Raw genomic sequence first — 17,035 nt, 5'->3', positions numbered from 1 at the left:
AGGCATTAGAGTGTGAAGAGCCAGTTTAACCTGATAGTGGTACTACCATCTGATTCCACTTATATGGCATCAAAACAGCAAAAAGATCAGCAGTTAGAGAAGAGGACAGGATGTGACTACAGAGGAGCTGTGTAGGAGGCTTTCTGTGGATCTCAGTGGTGGTTATGAGAGTGTTATTTTAATATTCAGAACTGTGCTGAGTGTGGTGGCACATGCCTGTCACGGAAGCAGGTGGATTCCCATCTTAGCAGAGGAGCAAAGCTTTAGGAGTGGGCATTACCCAATGGAGTGGGCTGCCTTCTTGTTCCTTTGTTTTCTTTCTTTTTTTTTTTAATGATTGGATTTTTTTTTATTTTTTTAAGAGAGAGAGAGAGAACAGAGAGAGAATTTTAATATTTATTTTTCAGTTTTCGGCAGACACAACATCTTTGTTTGTATGGTGCTGAGGATCGAACCTGGGCCGCACGCATGCCAGGCAAGCGCGATACTGCTTGAGCCACATCCCCGGCCCCTTCTTGTTCCTTTGTAATACTGCCCCTTATTTTTTTTGGATAGAAAGTTCCATCCAACCTCCTCTTGTGTGCCCCCTATATAAAAATAAAAAATTCAGGTGACTATTTCTCTTTCCAATGGACTCCTAAAGTCGAGAGCCATCATCGGACCCTAAGAGAAAGGTATTTTCTGTCTGTAATTATTTTGTGCCGGGCTGGGGATTGGCTCAAGCGGTAGCGCGCTTGCTTGGCATGCTTGTGGCCCGGGTTCAATCCTCAGCACCACATGCAAAACAAAGATGTTGTGTCCACCGAGAACTAAAAAATAAATATTAAAATTCTCTCTCTCTTTCTCTCTCTCCTCTCTTCTCTCTTTAAAAAAAAAAATTATTTTGTGCCAACCCAAATTCACCTGGGGTGACCCTGAATGATTTAGTTACCTGCAGTTAAACACCCCTAGGTTCAATCCCTGGTACCAAAGGGAAAAAAAAATCAGAACTCTCGGTATAAAACAGGTTGATTGTTGATTTTGCTGTGTGCAAGTTAAATTAACAAACGTAATAGGACTTTTAGGATTTATAAAACGTAAAAGCTTGTACTTCAAGAAAGTAAAGATAATCTTAGTATAGGTTTTCTGCTGAAAATTATGTATAAGTGGACATGGTTATCTGATTAAAAGGAGAAATTTATTTTGTAGCTTTTCTAGGTAGCACGAATTTATGATCATGCCTGCTTATTTAAGAGCATTTGACACCAGATTCTTTATATCTTGGATGGCTATGTTTAGTGTGTTGAGGATGAAATCACCAGAGATTGGTACTTAATGAATTCCCTTGTTAGTCCTCCTTCTCTTATCCTGTATCTTTCTGTACATTCTTCTTCATAAAGATTGAAAATATTTGTGGAAACCTGGTGTGGTGGTGCATACCTGTAATCCCAGCAATTGGGGAGGCTGAAGCAAGAGGATAACAAGTTTGAGGCCAGTCTGGGCAATTTAGCAAGACTCTGTCTCAAAATAAACAGGGCTGAGGATGTACCTCATTGGTAGCATGCCCCCAGATTCAATCCCTGGTACCACATACACACATGATGAAAAGACCTGTAGAAAAATTTTGCTTCTTTTTTTAATGTGATCTTTTCAAAATATCTGTTTGTATATGCTCTCTTTAAGGGTTTAAAGTGACTATTTTATCCTGTTAAATAACTCCAAATGCCCTTCATTTTCTGTTTTTTTTTTTTTTAATTTTTTTATGTTCACATAAATTAAAATTTCATTTTTAGGGGCTGGGGTTGTAACTCAGTGATTGTACGCGTGAGGCACTGGGTTTAATCCTCAGCACCACATTAAAAATACATATACATATATTCTTTTGGGCTTCCTTTATGAAGGCTCTTTTTCTCTGTGGCTGAAGAAAACTTCTCGTTCTAGGGGCTGGGGATGTGGCTCAAGTGGTAGCGCGCTCGCCTCGCATGTGTGTGGCCCGGGTTCGATCCTCAGTACCACATACCAACAGAGATGTTGTGTCCGCCGAGAACTAGAAAATAAATATTAAAAATTCTCTCTCTCTCTCTCTCACTCTCTCTCCTCTCTCACTCTCTTTAAAAAAAAAAAAAAAAAAAAAAACTTCTCGTTCTACCTGGAACTTTGTCCTTTTTATTTACCACTTGTGGATGAGCTGGGTTTCTTGTTTTCAGTAATTCCCTGAACACTAGTTATGGTGTAAAAGCCTTGTTTTTTAATTCTCCTACAGAACTGGCCTCAGGCCTTTCCAGGATGTAACTGAATATGATCCTCAAACTTGTGAACCCTGTCTCAGCAAACCCTATAGTCAGCAAGCCACTTGTCCCCCTCCACTCCCCTACATAGTAGATGCTCCCTCCCCATCCACCCATTACTTCTAAACTCTTGCAACCAAAAGTAACAGAAGCAATTGTTTTGTGGATTGGAGGAATCTAGAATGACTCCTGTCTGTTTTGTCTTTCCTTAGGAGGCCCTATTCACATTGGTTAAATGGTCTGTAATCCAGGGGATCCCATGCTGCTCTATCAGCAATTTAAAAAACAATCCATTGTAATGTTGAAAAGCTACTATTTTATAAGCTGAAAGAGACAGCTTACAGTAGTTCACAACCCTTAAACAATTACTCTTGGTTTTTAAGTATAGGAATTTGATATGATGTGAAAAAGTTCTTGGGTAGGTAAGGCTCAGCTTTACTTTTAGTACAGTTTATTTTGATATTTGATATTCTGATAAAATCTTTCATTACAAAAGTAAAAAAAAAAGTTTTTCCCCCTTTTGTAGGCTGTCATTATTTGTATCAAAAACAAAGAATTTGAAAAGGCTTCAAAAATTTTGAAAAAACATATGTCCAAGGACCCAACAACTCAGGTAAATTTCATATATTTTTCCTCCCATGATTTATATCCATCTTATTGCTTTTTATGGAACAATAGGGAAAGGGCTCTTTGTCAGGTATATTATCACCTTTAAATATGAAGTGTCTATAGCATGTTGTCTTTTATATCCAAACCACTCAGATTCAATTCAGTATCTGAGATTGGCTTTTCAAAATTTAATTTTCATTAGACAAATTTACATAAGCCATTTACTTGTCTCATTTCTACCTGGTTTGTGACAGAACATTTATTAGGCTGATGAGCTTTGTAATGTTCTAACTTTGTTTACCTAAGTGCTAATCCTGTAGATTTGAGGATATTCTGTGTTGCAGAGAACTTAACACCTGTTTTCTGGGTGTCAAAAACTCATTTGGTCCTCTGCTCTTACTTTTTTTTCCTTTAGAGATTTAAATTTTATTTTTTGAAAAGGTAATGTATACATAATATAAAATTCAAAAGGCATAACAAAATGTTTAGTGAAATTCCCTCATTTCTGACCCTTTCCTGTCTGTTCCCCTCAGTTTTATCCTTTCACAGATTTGCATCTGCAAGCACATTTGTGTGTACAATCATACACATGTACCCATTTTGCCTGTTCCCATCCACATGTGACAACATATTTTATGTGCTGATATTGAACACTTTTTAATTTGCTTTTTTTCACTTAATAAATCTTGGAGTTCTGTGGTAGCACATAGGAGCTCATTTATTCTTTGTTTTGTAGCTGCATAGTAATTCATTGTGGCTGAGCCATGATTTATTGACTAGTCCTTTGTGCTGGACTTCTCTTCCTATATGCATACCAGTGATTTTCATTGACAATGATGCAACTCATCATTGAATTTTTACTGATGTTCTTTTCCTTTCTCGTGTTCCATACACTATCCTTTGTGTAGAAGCTCAGAAATGATCTCCTGAACATTATTCGAGAAAAGAACTTGGCCCATCCTGTTATCCAGAACTTCTCTTATGAGACCTTCCAGCAGAAGATGCTGCGCTTTCTGGAGAGCCACCTGGACGACACAGAGCCCTACCTCCTCACGGTGTGCCTTGACCTCTCCTTTCTTCCTAGTGATGTGCCCTTGAGGATGTACAGGGAATTAGAAAATTAAAAGTGAGCTGTGTGCAGTGTCACACACCTGTAATTCTAGCAACTCAGGAAGCTGAGGCAGGAGGATTCAAAATTTGAGGCCTGACTTAGTGAGACTCCACCTCAAAATTAAAAATAAAAAGGCTGGAGATACAGCTCAGTGATAGGTTGCCCCTGGATTCAATTTCCAGTGCCACCAAAAAAAGAAAAAGAAATGAAAATGTGTGAAAAAGATTTTGAATTATGTGTATTATTTCCGTTAAATAATTGCCTTAAAAATATACAGCAGAGGGGGCTGTGGCTGGGGCTCAGGTGTAGCGTACTTGCCTGGCATGTGTGAGGCACTGGATTTGATTCTCAGCACTGCATATAAATAAATAAAAGGTCTATGAACAACTAAAAACATTTGAAAAAAATATGTATAGCAGAGATACTGACAGGCAAATGGAACATAACTGGTCTCCCTCACCTCCCATTTTTACCTCCTTTACATCCAGTTATTCTGTTGTGGTTAAAGTAGAACATTTACTTATATTCTACTGTGGTTCCCACAGGAGATGAAATTTGAGCAAAGTTCTGGGGGAAAAGTGTGATTTGGTCCATGTGGCTTGATGGATTTCTTAACAGGAAGAAGGCATGGAGAAAGGTGTGATTGGAAATTTGATATGGTCAAAAGGGGCCAAATGAAGGTGATCTTTTAATTGGATCAAAAAGATAAGCATAAAGAATTGAAGTAGTGAGGCTCAGACAGCACTGGGAAGAACTGGAATCCAGGCTGTCCTATGGTGGACCATAGTGAAGGAACACAGGATGAGAAGCTTTTAAAAAATAAAACCCCAGGATTTTCAGAATTTTGAAAATACCCAATCCTGTAACAGTAGGTCTGTCAGGCCCATGTTAAGATAGTGTCAGTGATCAATGCTAGCAATCTTTTGGCAATTATCGAATTATTTGTAAAGCAGTTAGTTTGGGATATTCAGTGAGTAAGTGTCAGGATACTAGAGCCTGGCCTAGTTGTGTTCTAATCCTTTGCATTCCAAGTAACTGGAAAAAAATTCTATCACTATGTGTGAGGCTAGAACTCTCAGCTCTTAAGATACCACACATTACAGATATCTATATCTGAATCTGAATGACATTGAACGTACTGGACCTGTATAAGGCTTAATTTGAGGGAGACAGACGAACAGTGAGAGTTAGAGCAAGAATGGTGTGCTTGTGGCTTCATGTGTAGTATAAGGAGGTTTTTTTTTTTTTTTTTTTTTTTTTTTTGGTACTAGGGATAGAACCCAGGGGCGCTTAACTACTGAACCACATCCTTCTTATTTATTTTGAGACAGGGTCTAAGTTGATTAGGGCCTTGCTGAGTTGTGGAGGCTGGTATTAAATTTGCAATTTTACGACCTCAGACTCTTGAGCTGCTGGGATTACCGGGTGTTCCACTGTGCTTGGCAGAATAAGTTGTCAACAAGGCAAAATATATTTGTGGAAATACAATAAATTTTATACACGTATTAAAAACCAGCCATATAAACATTATTATACGGCATTTGAAAAAAGATGTTTGGCTTTTTTATATGATTCTAAAGATATACTTACTTGGGAGTCAAATAGAATAGGGCTGAGATTGGAAGGATAGGAGAAGAAATGTAGAATAAAATTATTTGGTGTCTGAAAGATTAAAGACTTCTTTCAGTGTCAAGAGGGACAGCACAACTTGACTTGAATTTTCCTTTAGGGTAGATAACTATGAGCCATTTGTGGAAATGTAACTTTTTTGATGAAGGAAAAAAGAAAGCAGTTTGACATGATTCTCATTGGTCCACTCTGTTTTATGTCTTCCTTCAGTTTATGTCTGGATTGGATTTGTAAGTTTGCATATTGAGGATGTTCTTGGTGAAAGGAGACTAATGGAATTCTGTGGCTTCCTTTTCCTGATGACATCCTTCCTTTTTCAGATGGCCAAAAAGGCTTTGAAATCTGAGTCTGCTGCCTCGGGTACAACGAAGGAAGATAAACAGCCAGCACCAGAGCCTGTGGAAAAGCCACTCAGAGAGCCTGCAAGGTGAGCGAACTGCCTTTTTGTGGTCTTGGGGAAAACACTGAATAGGATCAGTTCCTCTTGGTTTTTTGACCTACTAACATGTCATTGGATTACTTGTACATGGCACTCTGGGAGATAGAGCATACACTGTGGAGAAAAATGTGAATATCAAAGAAGGGATGTCTGGGATTCATGACAGATGTTCCTGATTGGCTCTTCCTCAAAGTTCTGTCTCCACTTTTCTCTCTCTCTTTGCCATGCCCATATCCTGTGAATACTTATTTCCTTAATGTATTAAAAAAGCAGTATTCAGAAGTGTGAGTCAAAATCTCAAATTGAATGGGGGGCACATTAGATATCTCTCTTCCAGCCTATGTATTAGTCCATTTTGTGTTGCTGTAACAAAATACCAGAGGCTGGATAACTTTTTATATAAAGGTTGGGGGGGACATTTATTTGGCTCAGAGTTTTGGAAGTTTGAGTACCCCCATCATGATAGCCTTCTTACTCTAAAGTACTAAAGTAGTGCAGGTCATCACAAAGCAAGAAATAAGGAGCTTGAATTTGTGTGTATGTCCTCTAGTCTCTTTCCCTCCTCTTAGAAAACCATCAGTATTCAGACACAGGGACTGTAGCCTGATGGCCTTGCCTAATTCTACTCACTTCTGAAAGGCTCTACCTCTAAACCTCATAGTCTGATTAAGTTTTTACCCTCTTATATTGTCAAAATGGGTTAATTTCCACATGAATCCTAGGAGACATAAAGTCATATCCATACATAGCAGCCTAGTAAGGACATAGCAAAGTGGATCCAAACATAATACAGTCCAGGGCATGGGAATGGGAAGGAGAAAGGATGTGCTTTTTACCATCTGGTGATTGGTGCCCCATAGAAATGTCCAAGCATGCCCACACTTCAGTGGTTCAAACTTTGTGTAAGAGGTCCATTTTTTTCTTTTGAGATTTCCCAATTGTTGAATGTTGATAGTTCGTTTTATTTTTTATTTCATACTGGGGATTGAACCCAGGAATGCTCAACCACTAAGCTACATCCCCAGCCCTTATATTTTATTGTGAAATGAGGTCTCACCAAATTGAGGAGGCCGGCTTAAACTTGGCAATTCTAACTTCTTCTTCTTTTTTTTTTTTTTTTTTTTTTGTGGTGGTGAGGATTGAACCCAGGGCCTTGTGCATGCAAGTCAAGCACTCTACCAACTGAGCTGTATCCCCAGCCCCGGCAATTCTAACTTCTTTTTTAATATTTATTTTTTAGTTGTAGTTGGACACAATGCCTTTATTTTATTTATTTTTATGTGGTGCTGGGGATCAAACCCAGGGCCTCATGTGTGCTAGGCAAGCGCTCTACCACTGAACTACAACCTCAGCCCCAGTTCTAACTTCTCTCCCAACTTGCTGGGATTATAGGCATGCACCACTACAACTGTCTCTGGCTGACAGTCCATTTTAAGGTGGAAAAAACCCCTTCTTACCTGTAGGCTGCCAGTTTGCCCCTTTCCTGACAGTTTTTGCTTTAATCACACAAGGTATTCTAAATGATAGATGAATTTTTTTATAAAAGGCAAGTCTCTCACCGTTCCAAGATAGCATAGTACATGTTCTCTAACATCTGGTTCTTAAATGTGTGTAGAGACCAATCAGTTATCTCTCATACGAGGGTTGGACTGGAATAGCTGGAAGAAGAATTGAGATTTCAAGGTGAGATTGTTCGATTACAGTGGATTGCCCTCCTGGACTTGTGATACATAGGCAGTATTTGGAGCTCTTACAGGAGAGAAAGCTCAGTTTATAAATAAAGTGTGTGTGAAGCCAGCCACTACCCCATTTTTTAACTGTTGAGTCCTTAACTTAAGCAGTCCTCTGTCTGATTTGAAGCCTTACACTCAAGAAAAAGTTGTGCCTGTTTGAGCACCAAAAATGGTGAAATTGATCTTTGTTTATTTACTTTATTCACAGGCAGCTACGGAATACTCCAACCACCTTTGGAATTATGACTCTGAAGGCAGCTTTCAAGGCTCTGTCAGGTGCACAGGATTCAGAGGCAGCCTTCTCAAAACTGGACCAGAAAGATCTGGTACTTCCTAATCAAGCGTCCCCATCATCACCAGCCCTCAAAAACAAGAGACCCAAAAAAGATGAAAATGAAAGCTCAACTCCTGTTGAAGGTGAAGGTGGCTCAGAACTGCAGCCTAAGAACAAGCGCATGACTATAAGCAGATTGGTTTTGGAGGAGGACAGCCAGAGTACTGAGCCCAGCACAGGCTTCAGCTCCTCCCAGGAGATCATTCCAGCATCTCCACCTAAGCCCACCGCTCTCAACCAGCCCCGCCCTGGGGAGAAGAATCCCAAGTATGAAGACCTTCTTTGTAGGAGTTTTGGGGCTGGTTGGCGGTCCTGGTTGGGCCTGGTATTACTTCCATGAATGAAGTAACTTTCAGTGGTGAAGTTATTCACCACCAAGGCTTGCTCAGACTGCTAGAATGTGACTTGGGAGCAGTCCCTGCCAGTTCTGAAGGCCCATATGTAGGCAGCCCAGCATTGTACTAGGGCATGAGGGAGGATAGATGGAGGGTTTCTGAGCCTCCTCTCCATCACTGCTTTTGTTTTTAGCAAACATCTAAGTGCCTTGACTACTAAATATTAGTCTTGTTTGTTAAAGAAATTTGTTTGGATTGGGCCATGTTATTCTTAAAAGAGACTTAATGAATACTTAACAGTTTTGCAACTTTTATGAACATTTTAAACTTGGCATATTCAGTAAATACTTACTAATCTTCCACATCCTGCTAGGTACTGTGGGGCAGTGGTTATAACATTTTAATATTGCTCCCCATCATGACTCCCAACCCAATATGGCTTTTGAGTTTTGCTGCCCTTTGTGGATCCACTCTCCAGGTAAACTAGTCTGCTTGCTGTCTCTGGAACATTGTCTATTTCTACTACTGTACTTTTGTTTCCTATCATTCCCCACAGTGGAATATCATTTTTCCATCATTGCTTGTTAGAATCTCATCCATCTTCAAAGGGAAGGGAAGCTGCTGTGGATTGATTAAGGGCTTTCTGGGGCCAAGTACTTTAATGTATTATCTTACTGAATCTACAATCCTCACTCTAAGATGCTATATTAGTCCCACTGCGTAGATGAAAAAAGCTTAGAAAAGTTGGGATCTCACCTGAAATCAGAGCTGAAAGTGGGAAAACTAGGATTTGGGTTTTTTAAGCCAGATTGATCTTGACACAAAAGCCTGTATGTCACATATACCAAGTTGCCTCTCAAAATTGCCTCCTCTATGAACTCTTTCCTGATCGCTCCTGCTATAAGAGATCCACTTTGCTGATCCACATTGCCATCTTCACCCCTGTTCTATCTTGTTTGAGGACCCATGCTCTGGCTTTATTGTAAGCTTCCCCAAAGGGCTAAACATCTAATAAGTGATTTCTCCTCAGGCACAAATTATTTGGATTTGGATATGAGTCAGTGGCTAGCAAATGGGCATAGTTGAGGAGAGCTCTACATACATTGTTCTCATTTATTCCTCACAGAAGTCCTATACAGTGTAGGTATTGCCCCCAGGAACAGATGAAGAAACTGAAGTGCAGGATTGCAGTGTTTGTAAATGGGAAGATTTGTGAAGGTTTCAGACATACCCACTTATTTCATATGTCAAGAGCATGTGAATGAAGTATGGTGGGTACTCTAAAGCAGGGGTTAGCACAGTTGGAGTCACCTGCCACTGGTCTTTGCAAATAAAGTTCTAATGGAACATAGCCATACCTATCAGTCATGGATTGTCCATGAGTTGACTCTGACCCTGAGTTAGGTAGTCACAATGGAGATGGCAAAGCTGAAAATATCAGCTGGCCCTTTATAAAAAAGGGATCCAGTGATCTTTGTTCTAAAGGATGTGTGAGGTGCCATGGGAGATCTGGGGAAGGATTGATGAGCCTGCTCAGCAAAGTCCTGTGGAGCAAATCTTGCAGAGGAGCATTGAGCTGGCCTGGAAGACTCGAGTAGGAGGTCATCAAGCACACTGAAAAGGAGAGGGTTCTAGGAAAGCCTTCCAGGCCCAGAAAGCCTGGCATGCTTCAGAGTGGTCTGTGTAGTAACTGATAAGATAGTGCAGTGATTGTGAGAGAAGGGAGGAAGAAAGTTGGATGGGCAGATGGGCCAGACCTTGGTCTGTCAGGCAGTTTCTCATACTGAGCTTCAAGTTGCAAAGACTTTTAAAATATTTTTTAAAGTACTTATTCTGCTGAATGTGGTGGTACACACCTATATATCCACCTACTTGGAATGCTGAGGCAGGAAGATTACAAGTTCAAGTCAGTCTAAGCAACTTAGTGGACCCTGTCTCAAAAAATCAAAAGGACTGGTGATGTAGCTCAGTGGTAGAGTACTCCTGGGTTTAGTACCCAGAACTGCAAAACAAATAAAAAAATTGCCAGGCTTCTGACTGCTGAATTAGAAAAGGCAAGAGAATGCTCTGTAATATATATACTTCTATAACCATGTCCCAGATAGACTTCATCGTAACTAATTTGCAGGCCTGAAGGGATACTACTGAGGGCTTTTGAACAGGCACAGAGTAGGGAGAGAGGCTGGAGACAACTGCCAAGGAGCAGGGAATATTGAGGAAGCATCAGGGTGAAGAGGCAGGGCTGGGAGATCGCCTAGAGTGCAAGGTCATGACTCCTAGCTTTTTATATCTTCCACAGCACTTCACGTAGCCAGTGCTGATTAGGTATTAGCCAAGTAAATGAGGCAAGTATCATGGGCTAGACCTTCTCCCTTAGTTTGTTTTATAACATTTATAGCATTCTCAGCCTAGAACCCAAGTACAAAACTTAGCAATGAGCAGCATAAAGTGGCCCCAGTTGCTCAGGACCACACAGCCATTAACAGTAGAACCCTAATCTCGGCTCCCACAGCAAGAGAAGTAAGCAGAGGCAGCATGATGTTATCTTCTGCAAGAGTCTTGAAGCCTCTACAATGAGTCCTGAAACATTCGTGTGGGTGGTAATGCTGAGAGTCCAGAGGAAGGGGAGATTGTTAAAGTGACTGCAGGAAGAGGGGACAACTGGGGAAATGATGGGCCAGGAGGGAATCAGTTTTATGCCAGCACTGTGACAGGAAAGCTTAAACTGTGACCTTCTGGCTTTAACTTATAAGTAGTAAATAATACAGTAATGTTCTGAGACGGAAAAACCTCATGAAACTTTTCACTTTATCTGAAGCAAGTAATTCTCAAATAATATTATGGGGGATAAGATCACAGTAAATAATCTACCATTTTTATCAGCCACTTGGTTAAGTAATTTCTTAGAAGACTTATGGAACTCAGGGTGTTTCAAGCCTGCATTTATTAGCTAAATTACTTTTATTTGCTACTCACCTGCAAAAAAAAAAAAATATATATATATATATATAATATATATATATATATATATATAATTTTTGGTACTGGGTCACATCCCCAGCCCTTTTATATTTTTTTGAGACAAGAGTGTCCCTAAGTTGCTGTGGCTGCACTAAAATTTGCAATCTTCCTGCCTCAGCCTCCTCAGTTGTTGGGATTATAATGTACCACTGTGCTGGATACAAAACAGATTTTTTAAAAAATATTCTTTAGTTATCATCAGGCCTTTATTTCATTTTTTTTTAAGAGAGAGAGGAGGGAGAGAGAGAGAGAGAATTTTCAATATTTATTTCTTAGTTTTCAGCAGACACAACATCTTTGTTTGTATGTGGTGCTGAGGATCGAACCCGGGCCGCACGCATGCCAGGCGAGTGCACTACCGCTTGAGCCACATCCCCAGCCCCAAAACAGATTTTTAATAAACATTAAAAATCAGTTTTTTTTTTCCCAGAGAGGAGACAAATTGTCTCTAATATCTGTGTTAACATCTGTAGGTCATTTTTATCTACATACATTCTCTTCAAAACAATTCAGACACTCCCCATGTTTGTTTTGTAGAACACATTAAGAACATATTCTAATTCTGAGGTCAGCTTTGTGCTGTATTTTGTTCCCAGAGCAATTATGTTACTAATCAGATAAGCACAGTTAAAGTTGATTAAAAGAGAAAAACTGTAATTTTCATTTGGTAATTTGGGTTTTTTTTTTTTAGCTGTGGTCTTTTGTGTTTTCACACAAGTACTAATTTTGTGTTTAAAGGAAGGATTGTTTGCTTATCACTCTAAATTTTGAGGATATAATTCCTTTTTGGCTTGGATAATCCCAATATTGTCTTAACTAGTGTATCTCTAGCCCATGTTAGGGGGTGTGTTACTGTGCAAGTGTTTGTGGTAGATAAATTAAGGCTGACTTTCAAGGAGCTTGTGGTTAGAAGCACACTATGAAATAGTTTTTTATAAAGTGGAAACATTTCTGTGGGGCAGAGAAATGGGGCCTTTTGGTCTGAGTTAGGGTCAGTAGATAGAGGAAGAGGTGTCATTGAAAGATGGCCGAGTTTACTGGGCAGGCAAAGGACTCCTAGGCAGAGAGAACAGACTATGGAGAGGCAGGCAGGTGCAGAGCTGGTAGGAGAAGCAGCAGAGCAGCCTGGCTTTGCTGTAGGGCAAGTATTGGGGGACCTTTGATAGGAAACTGTCTAGGGCCAGCAGACTACATAGGCATTTAGGCTTTGCTGGTTAGACAGAAAAGCCATCATGTACTGGAGAGGGATGTAGTAATTTTAAGTCAATTTTATAAGGGGAAGAGGCTAGTTTAATACTGGCATGAGGCACCTTGGGCTTGAATTAGGGGAAAGGAGAGGGACAGGAAGTCAGTTTGAAGTTAAGAAAAGAGCATATCCATGAAGGAGAGGAAAGAGTTTGCAGCTTCTACTTCGAAGAATAGGGACCTTGAAGACAATCAAAACCAACCAACCAAAACAAAACACCAAGGAAGAGAACAGAAATTGAGGGGATGCTGAAATACTTGGTGCTGAGTTAGAGGGGTGCTCTTGCAGCATGAGGGATGTTTATGTTGAGATGCCTGGCCAGTCCAGGGGAAGGGACAGGAGTTGTATATAGGTGAGTTGTATATAGGTGAACCCTAAATGAGTGCCACAAGTGAGCCAAGATCAGAACGTGGGGTGACTGGGATGAATATTTCATACCTTGTCCTCATTGATCTCCCCTCAGAGTATCCAAACGCAAGTGGAACAGCTCCAATGGAGTTGAAGAAAGAGAGACTTGGGTGGAAGAAGATGAACTGTTTCAAGTTCAGGGTAAGCTACAAATTCCCTGTGGTCCCTCCTTAATATTTGCTATGATTCTCATCATTCATGTTCCAGAAGCTGCTGTCTCCAAACTAGAAAAAGTAAGTTCCTGACCTCATTTGATTTCATGAATAGTTTTATGTCCTTTCCTATTAAACAATGGAGACCGTTTTAATGAACCCTAGGGTATTTAATAAAGACAGTAGAAAGGTCATTGCTGCATTCTTTTTTAAGTAAAATTAAAAAAAAAAAACCTCTTATCTGTGATTGTGTGTGTGTGTGTATAATATATGGTAATAGGCTTTACTTTTCCCTAATTAATACCCAAATTAATAGCATTTGCATTCGAATCTCTCCCACCACGTATTTTAGATTCTGATGGAGATACATGAGTGTTAAATCTTCATTTGGGGTTTTCTAAAGACTTTCTTTCTTTCTTTCTTTTTTTTTAGTATCCTTTTGTTTACCTCCGTTATTTAGGACAGTGACATCTGCTAAGGCACCCACTCTGGAAAGTTTCATGTTCATACAGAATTGTCTCTTCTTGAAGCTTTTCTGTGGCCTCCCATTGCCTGAAATGTCCTGTGGTTTATACTTTTATACCCTCCTATCGCTCTCTGACCTTTTTAAAAAAAATCATCTTGGTGCATTTTTTTTGATGTCTGACCTCTTTTTCATGGGAGGATCAAGGACTTGAAAATTTGGGCATAAAATAGTAAAACTGTTATTTCAAAGCATCGGTTAGCAAAGGGTTATAAACTAGAAATTATATATGTATATTTTTTTTTTAAAGAGAGAGTGAGAGAGGGAGAGAGAGAGAGAGAGAGAGAGAGAGAGAGAGAGAGAGAGAGAGAGAGAGAATTTCCAATATCTATTCTTTAGTTTTCGGTGGACACAACATCTTTGTTTGTATGTGGTGCTGAGGATCAAACCCGGGCCGCACGCATGCCAGGCGAGCGCTCTACCGCTTGAGCCACATCCCCAGCCCCTATATATGTATATTTGATATATATATATATACATACAGATACATCAACGTATTATGTATGATTTTCCCTCAATAATTTTAAACAATGATAGTCTTAATTTAAAAAGGCTGAACTCCATCATTAACCAACATTTATTGGAAGACTGTAAAGCACTTGATTTGTAACAGATTCTCATGGGCTGAAATTACTAATGTTTGCAAAGGACAAGAATAAATTATCATTTAGTGGTGTCTTTTCTTTCTCAATGTTTGTGAAATTTGAATCAAGTGTTCCCTATGGGGACACTTGTTTTCTTCTTGTGATTTGTGCAGAGAAAGGTAAACTCTAACATGAGTCTACTTTTAATGTTTTCCAGCAGTACCAGAGGAAGATAGTGCAACCAGTATAACAAAAAAGCAGGTAATTTAAAATTCTCTGATACAAATTTCGTGATTAGAAAAGAGGTAAAACAATTCCCCTTCTTATAGGCCTCAACTACCCATGCCTCTGGTAACCAAAGTTTTTTTTTTTTTTTTTTTTTTTTTTTTTTGAGATAATTCAAAGAAGGATTGCCAATGGACAATAGTTACTCTCTAGAAAAAAATTTGGAGAGTCTGACATACTTTCTGGATCACATACATTTTTGAAGTTTGGAAAACAGAAATGATTATTAGTCGAGAACGAGATGGCAGGAAATTTACCAAATGTCCAATCTGTAGCGTTCATTTACTATCTTAATCATGTTTTAAGAACATAACTGGGCCCAGTGGTACACACCTGTGATCCCAGTGGCTGGGGAAGCTGAGGCAGGAGGATCACAAGTTCAAAGCCATCTTAGCAACTTAGCAAGACCCTAAACAACTCAGGGAGACTCTGTCTCAAAATAAGGGCTGGGGATGTGGCTCAATGATTAAGTGCCCCTGAATTCAATCACTGGTACCAAAAGGGAGAGGAAAAAAAAAAAAAAACCCTCCTTTTAGATTCAGATTATTCTCTCTGGATCAACCAAGATCCTACATGCTAGGCAAGCATCTGCCATTGATCTACACCCCTAGCTCTCTCCTGTGATTCTTGAATTTACCTCATTACTATTTTGGAGAACATGTGAATAGAGACAGGCTTTGATAACTCTTGGTTTTCTTTTGCAGAAGTGGACTGTAGAAGAAAGTGAGTGGGTCAAGGCTGGAGTACATAAATACGGGGAAGGAAACTGGGCTGCCATTTCTAAAAATTATCCGTTTGTTAACCGAACAGCTGTGATGATTAAGGATCGCTGGCGGACCATGAAAAAACTTGGCATGAACTGAAGCAGGCTTTCATTTTCCCAGGATTCACAGGAGCATGGTTCCTAATAATAATCCCTGCTGTTTCTTTCAGAAGCTGGGCTGGGATGAGAATTGTGGGCAACCTTCTTCAATATGGGGGAGGTCCCAGGTCCATTTCATTACTTTTGAAGATCATGGAGCTAAGAACTAAGAAGCAAAGCCAAGCCTACCTTGTGTCCTTGGCAGAGGTGACAGGCACAGCTTGTACAGTGCCACAATACCATTAGTGTTTCCCTTCTTTAGTGGTTTGCTTAAATTTAAATCCCCAGTAATCTGTAGAATCTTCTAGGAAATGGTGGAGTCTCTTGGAGTCACTTATGATTTCATGACCTGTTAAATCCAGCAACAGGAGCATCATCTGGAGTGAACTTGTTGCTCGTAAAGTTTTGGCCTTCTGATGCAAATGCAAAGGAACTCCATTGATTTTGAGCCCAGGTTGATGAGAGATCAGTCCTTGTGGAATCATTTTAAAAACTGTTTAGCCACCTGTGAAATCAACCATAGATCTGACTGCCTTGGCATTTGCTTTTAATATGTGCTGTGCTACATTGGCAGGTTTATCCACTTCTCATGTGGTTGAACCAGTGTGTTTTCTTGGTAAAATGGTGATTGTAGATAAGCTTAGCCCTCTAAGTCCCACCTCCCTTTTCAGTTTCCTTCCTTATGCTGGACTTCGAAAGCTTAAAAAAAATCCTGATTGAATATAAATACCTAATTCCATTCTTTGTGAACCGGTTGCTTCTGCCTATTCCCTAATTGTGCTGTGTTAGTGTCTTGCACTGGAATTCAACATTCCCTTCTCCTTTTGTACTGTGTTGTGCTTGCTGTCTCTCTCTGACATCCTTAAAGATTGTCTTTTTAGCAAAAACTTTCAGAAAGTGTTTTCTGTAATCTTTTTTTAAAATATGAGAACTAATTATTGTCCATACTTGTAGCATTCTTCATTAAAGTCTTGCTTCTCTCAAATTTAAGTAGTTGTTTAATTGCAGCACAGCATGTTTTCACAGAGGTAGTGAAATTGTGAACAAACTTTGCTGAACTACATACATTGATCAAGAAACTGAAGTTAGCCAGGCACAGTGGTGCATGTCTATAAACCCAGCTACTTGGAAGACTGAGGCAGGAGGATTGCAAGTTCAAGGCCAACCACTGAGTTTAATCCCTAGCACCATGAAAAAAAAAAAAAAAAAAAGCTGTTGTCAAACTGTACTGGATGTTCTAATCCTTGGAAGCCATGTCAGACAATGTGGAAGTTTCCTCTTAATTTGTCCATTTCCTCATGTAACATGCTTTTTGGGGGACAGAAGAATTTCCCCTTACTTTCTTTTGAGTGAAAGGCAAAGCTTCAAGATATGCTAAAATTTTTAAATTTATCATTTAGTTACAAGTTAGAAACTTTGCATAGCTTTATTATCTTTTACTGTGTATTCTGGGGTTTGATCTGTTTTTCTACCAGCTAAACCCAAATGAAGGCAGGG

General features: G+C 39.6%; 1 protein-coding gene across 6 annotated transcripts in view; it reads left to right on the top strand.

The window, feature by feature from the left end:
• Positions 1–17,035, top strand: part of LOC308638250 (telomeric repeat-binding factor 2) — a 38,383-nt gene that overhangs the window by 11,122 nt on the left and 10,226 nt on the right. For 3 of the 6 annotated variants that reach the window (XM_081275519.1, XM_081275516.1, XM_081275518.1), the window contains 6 exons: positions 2,794–2,880; positions 3,785–3,931; positions 5,937–6,043; positions 7,997–8,389; positions 13,188–13,273; positions 14,609–14,652. In XM_081275519.1, coding sequence (XP_081131645.1) covers positions 2,794–2,880; positions 3,785–3,931; positions 5,937–6,043; positions 7,997–8,389; positions 13,188–13,273; positions 14,609–14,652 — 864 coding nt within the window. Of the gene's footprint in view, positions 1–2,793; positions 2,881–3,784; positions 3,932–5,936; positions 6,044–7,996; positions 8,390–13,187; positions 13,274–14,608; positions 14,653–15,380; positions 16,488–17,035 lie in introns of those variants that run through there. The other 3 variants (XM_081275521.1, XM_081275520.1, XM_081275517.1) reach the window with 3 other exon arrangements.

Source organism: Spermophilus citellus (genome assembly GCF_964194105.1).
Source record: "Spermophilus citellus genome assembly, chromosome: 18".
Taxonomy (NCBI): Eukaryota; Metazoa; Chordata; class Mammalia; order Rodentia; family Sciuridae; genus Spermophilus; species Spermophilus citellus.
The sequence above is the reverse complement of the archived record's forward strand: the minus strand, read 5'-3'. Positions and strand labels throughout refer to the sequence as shown.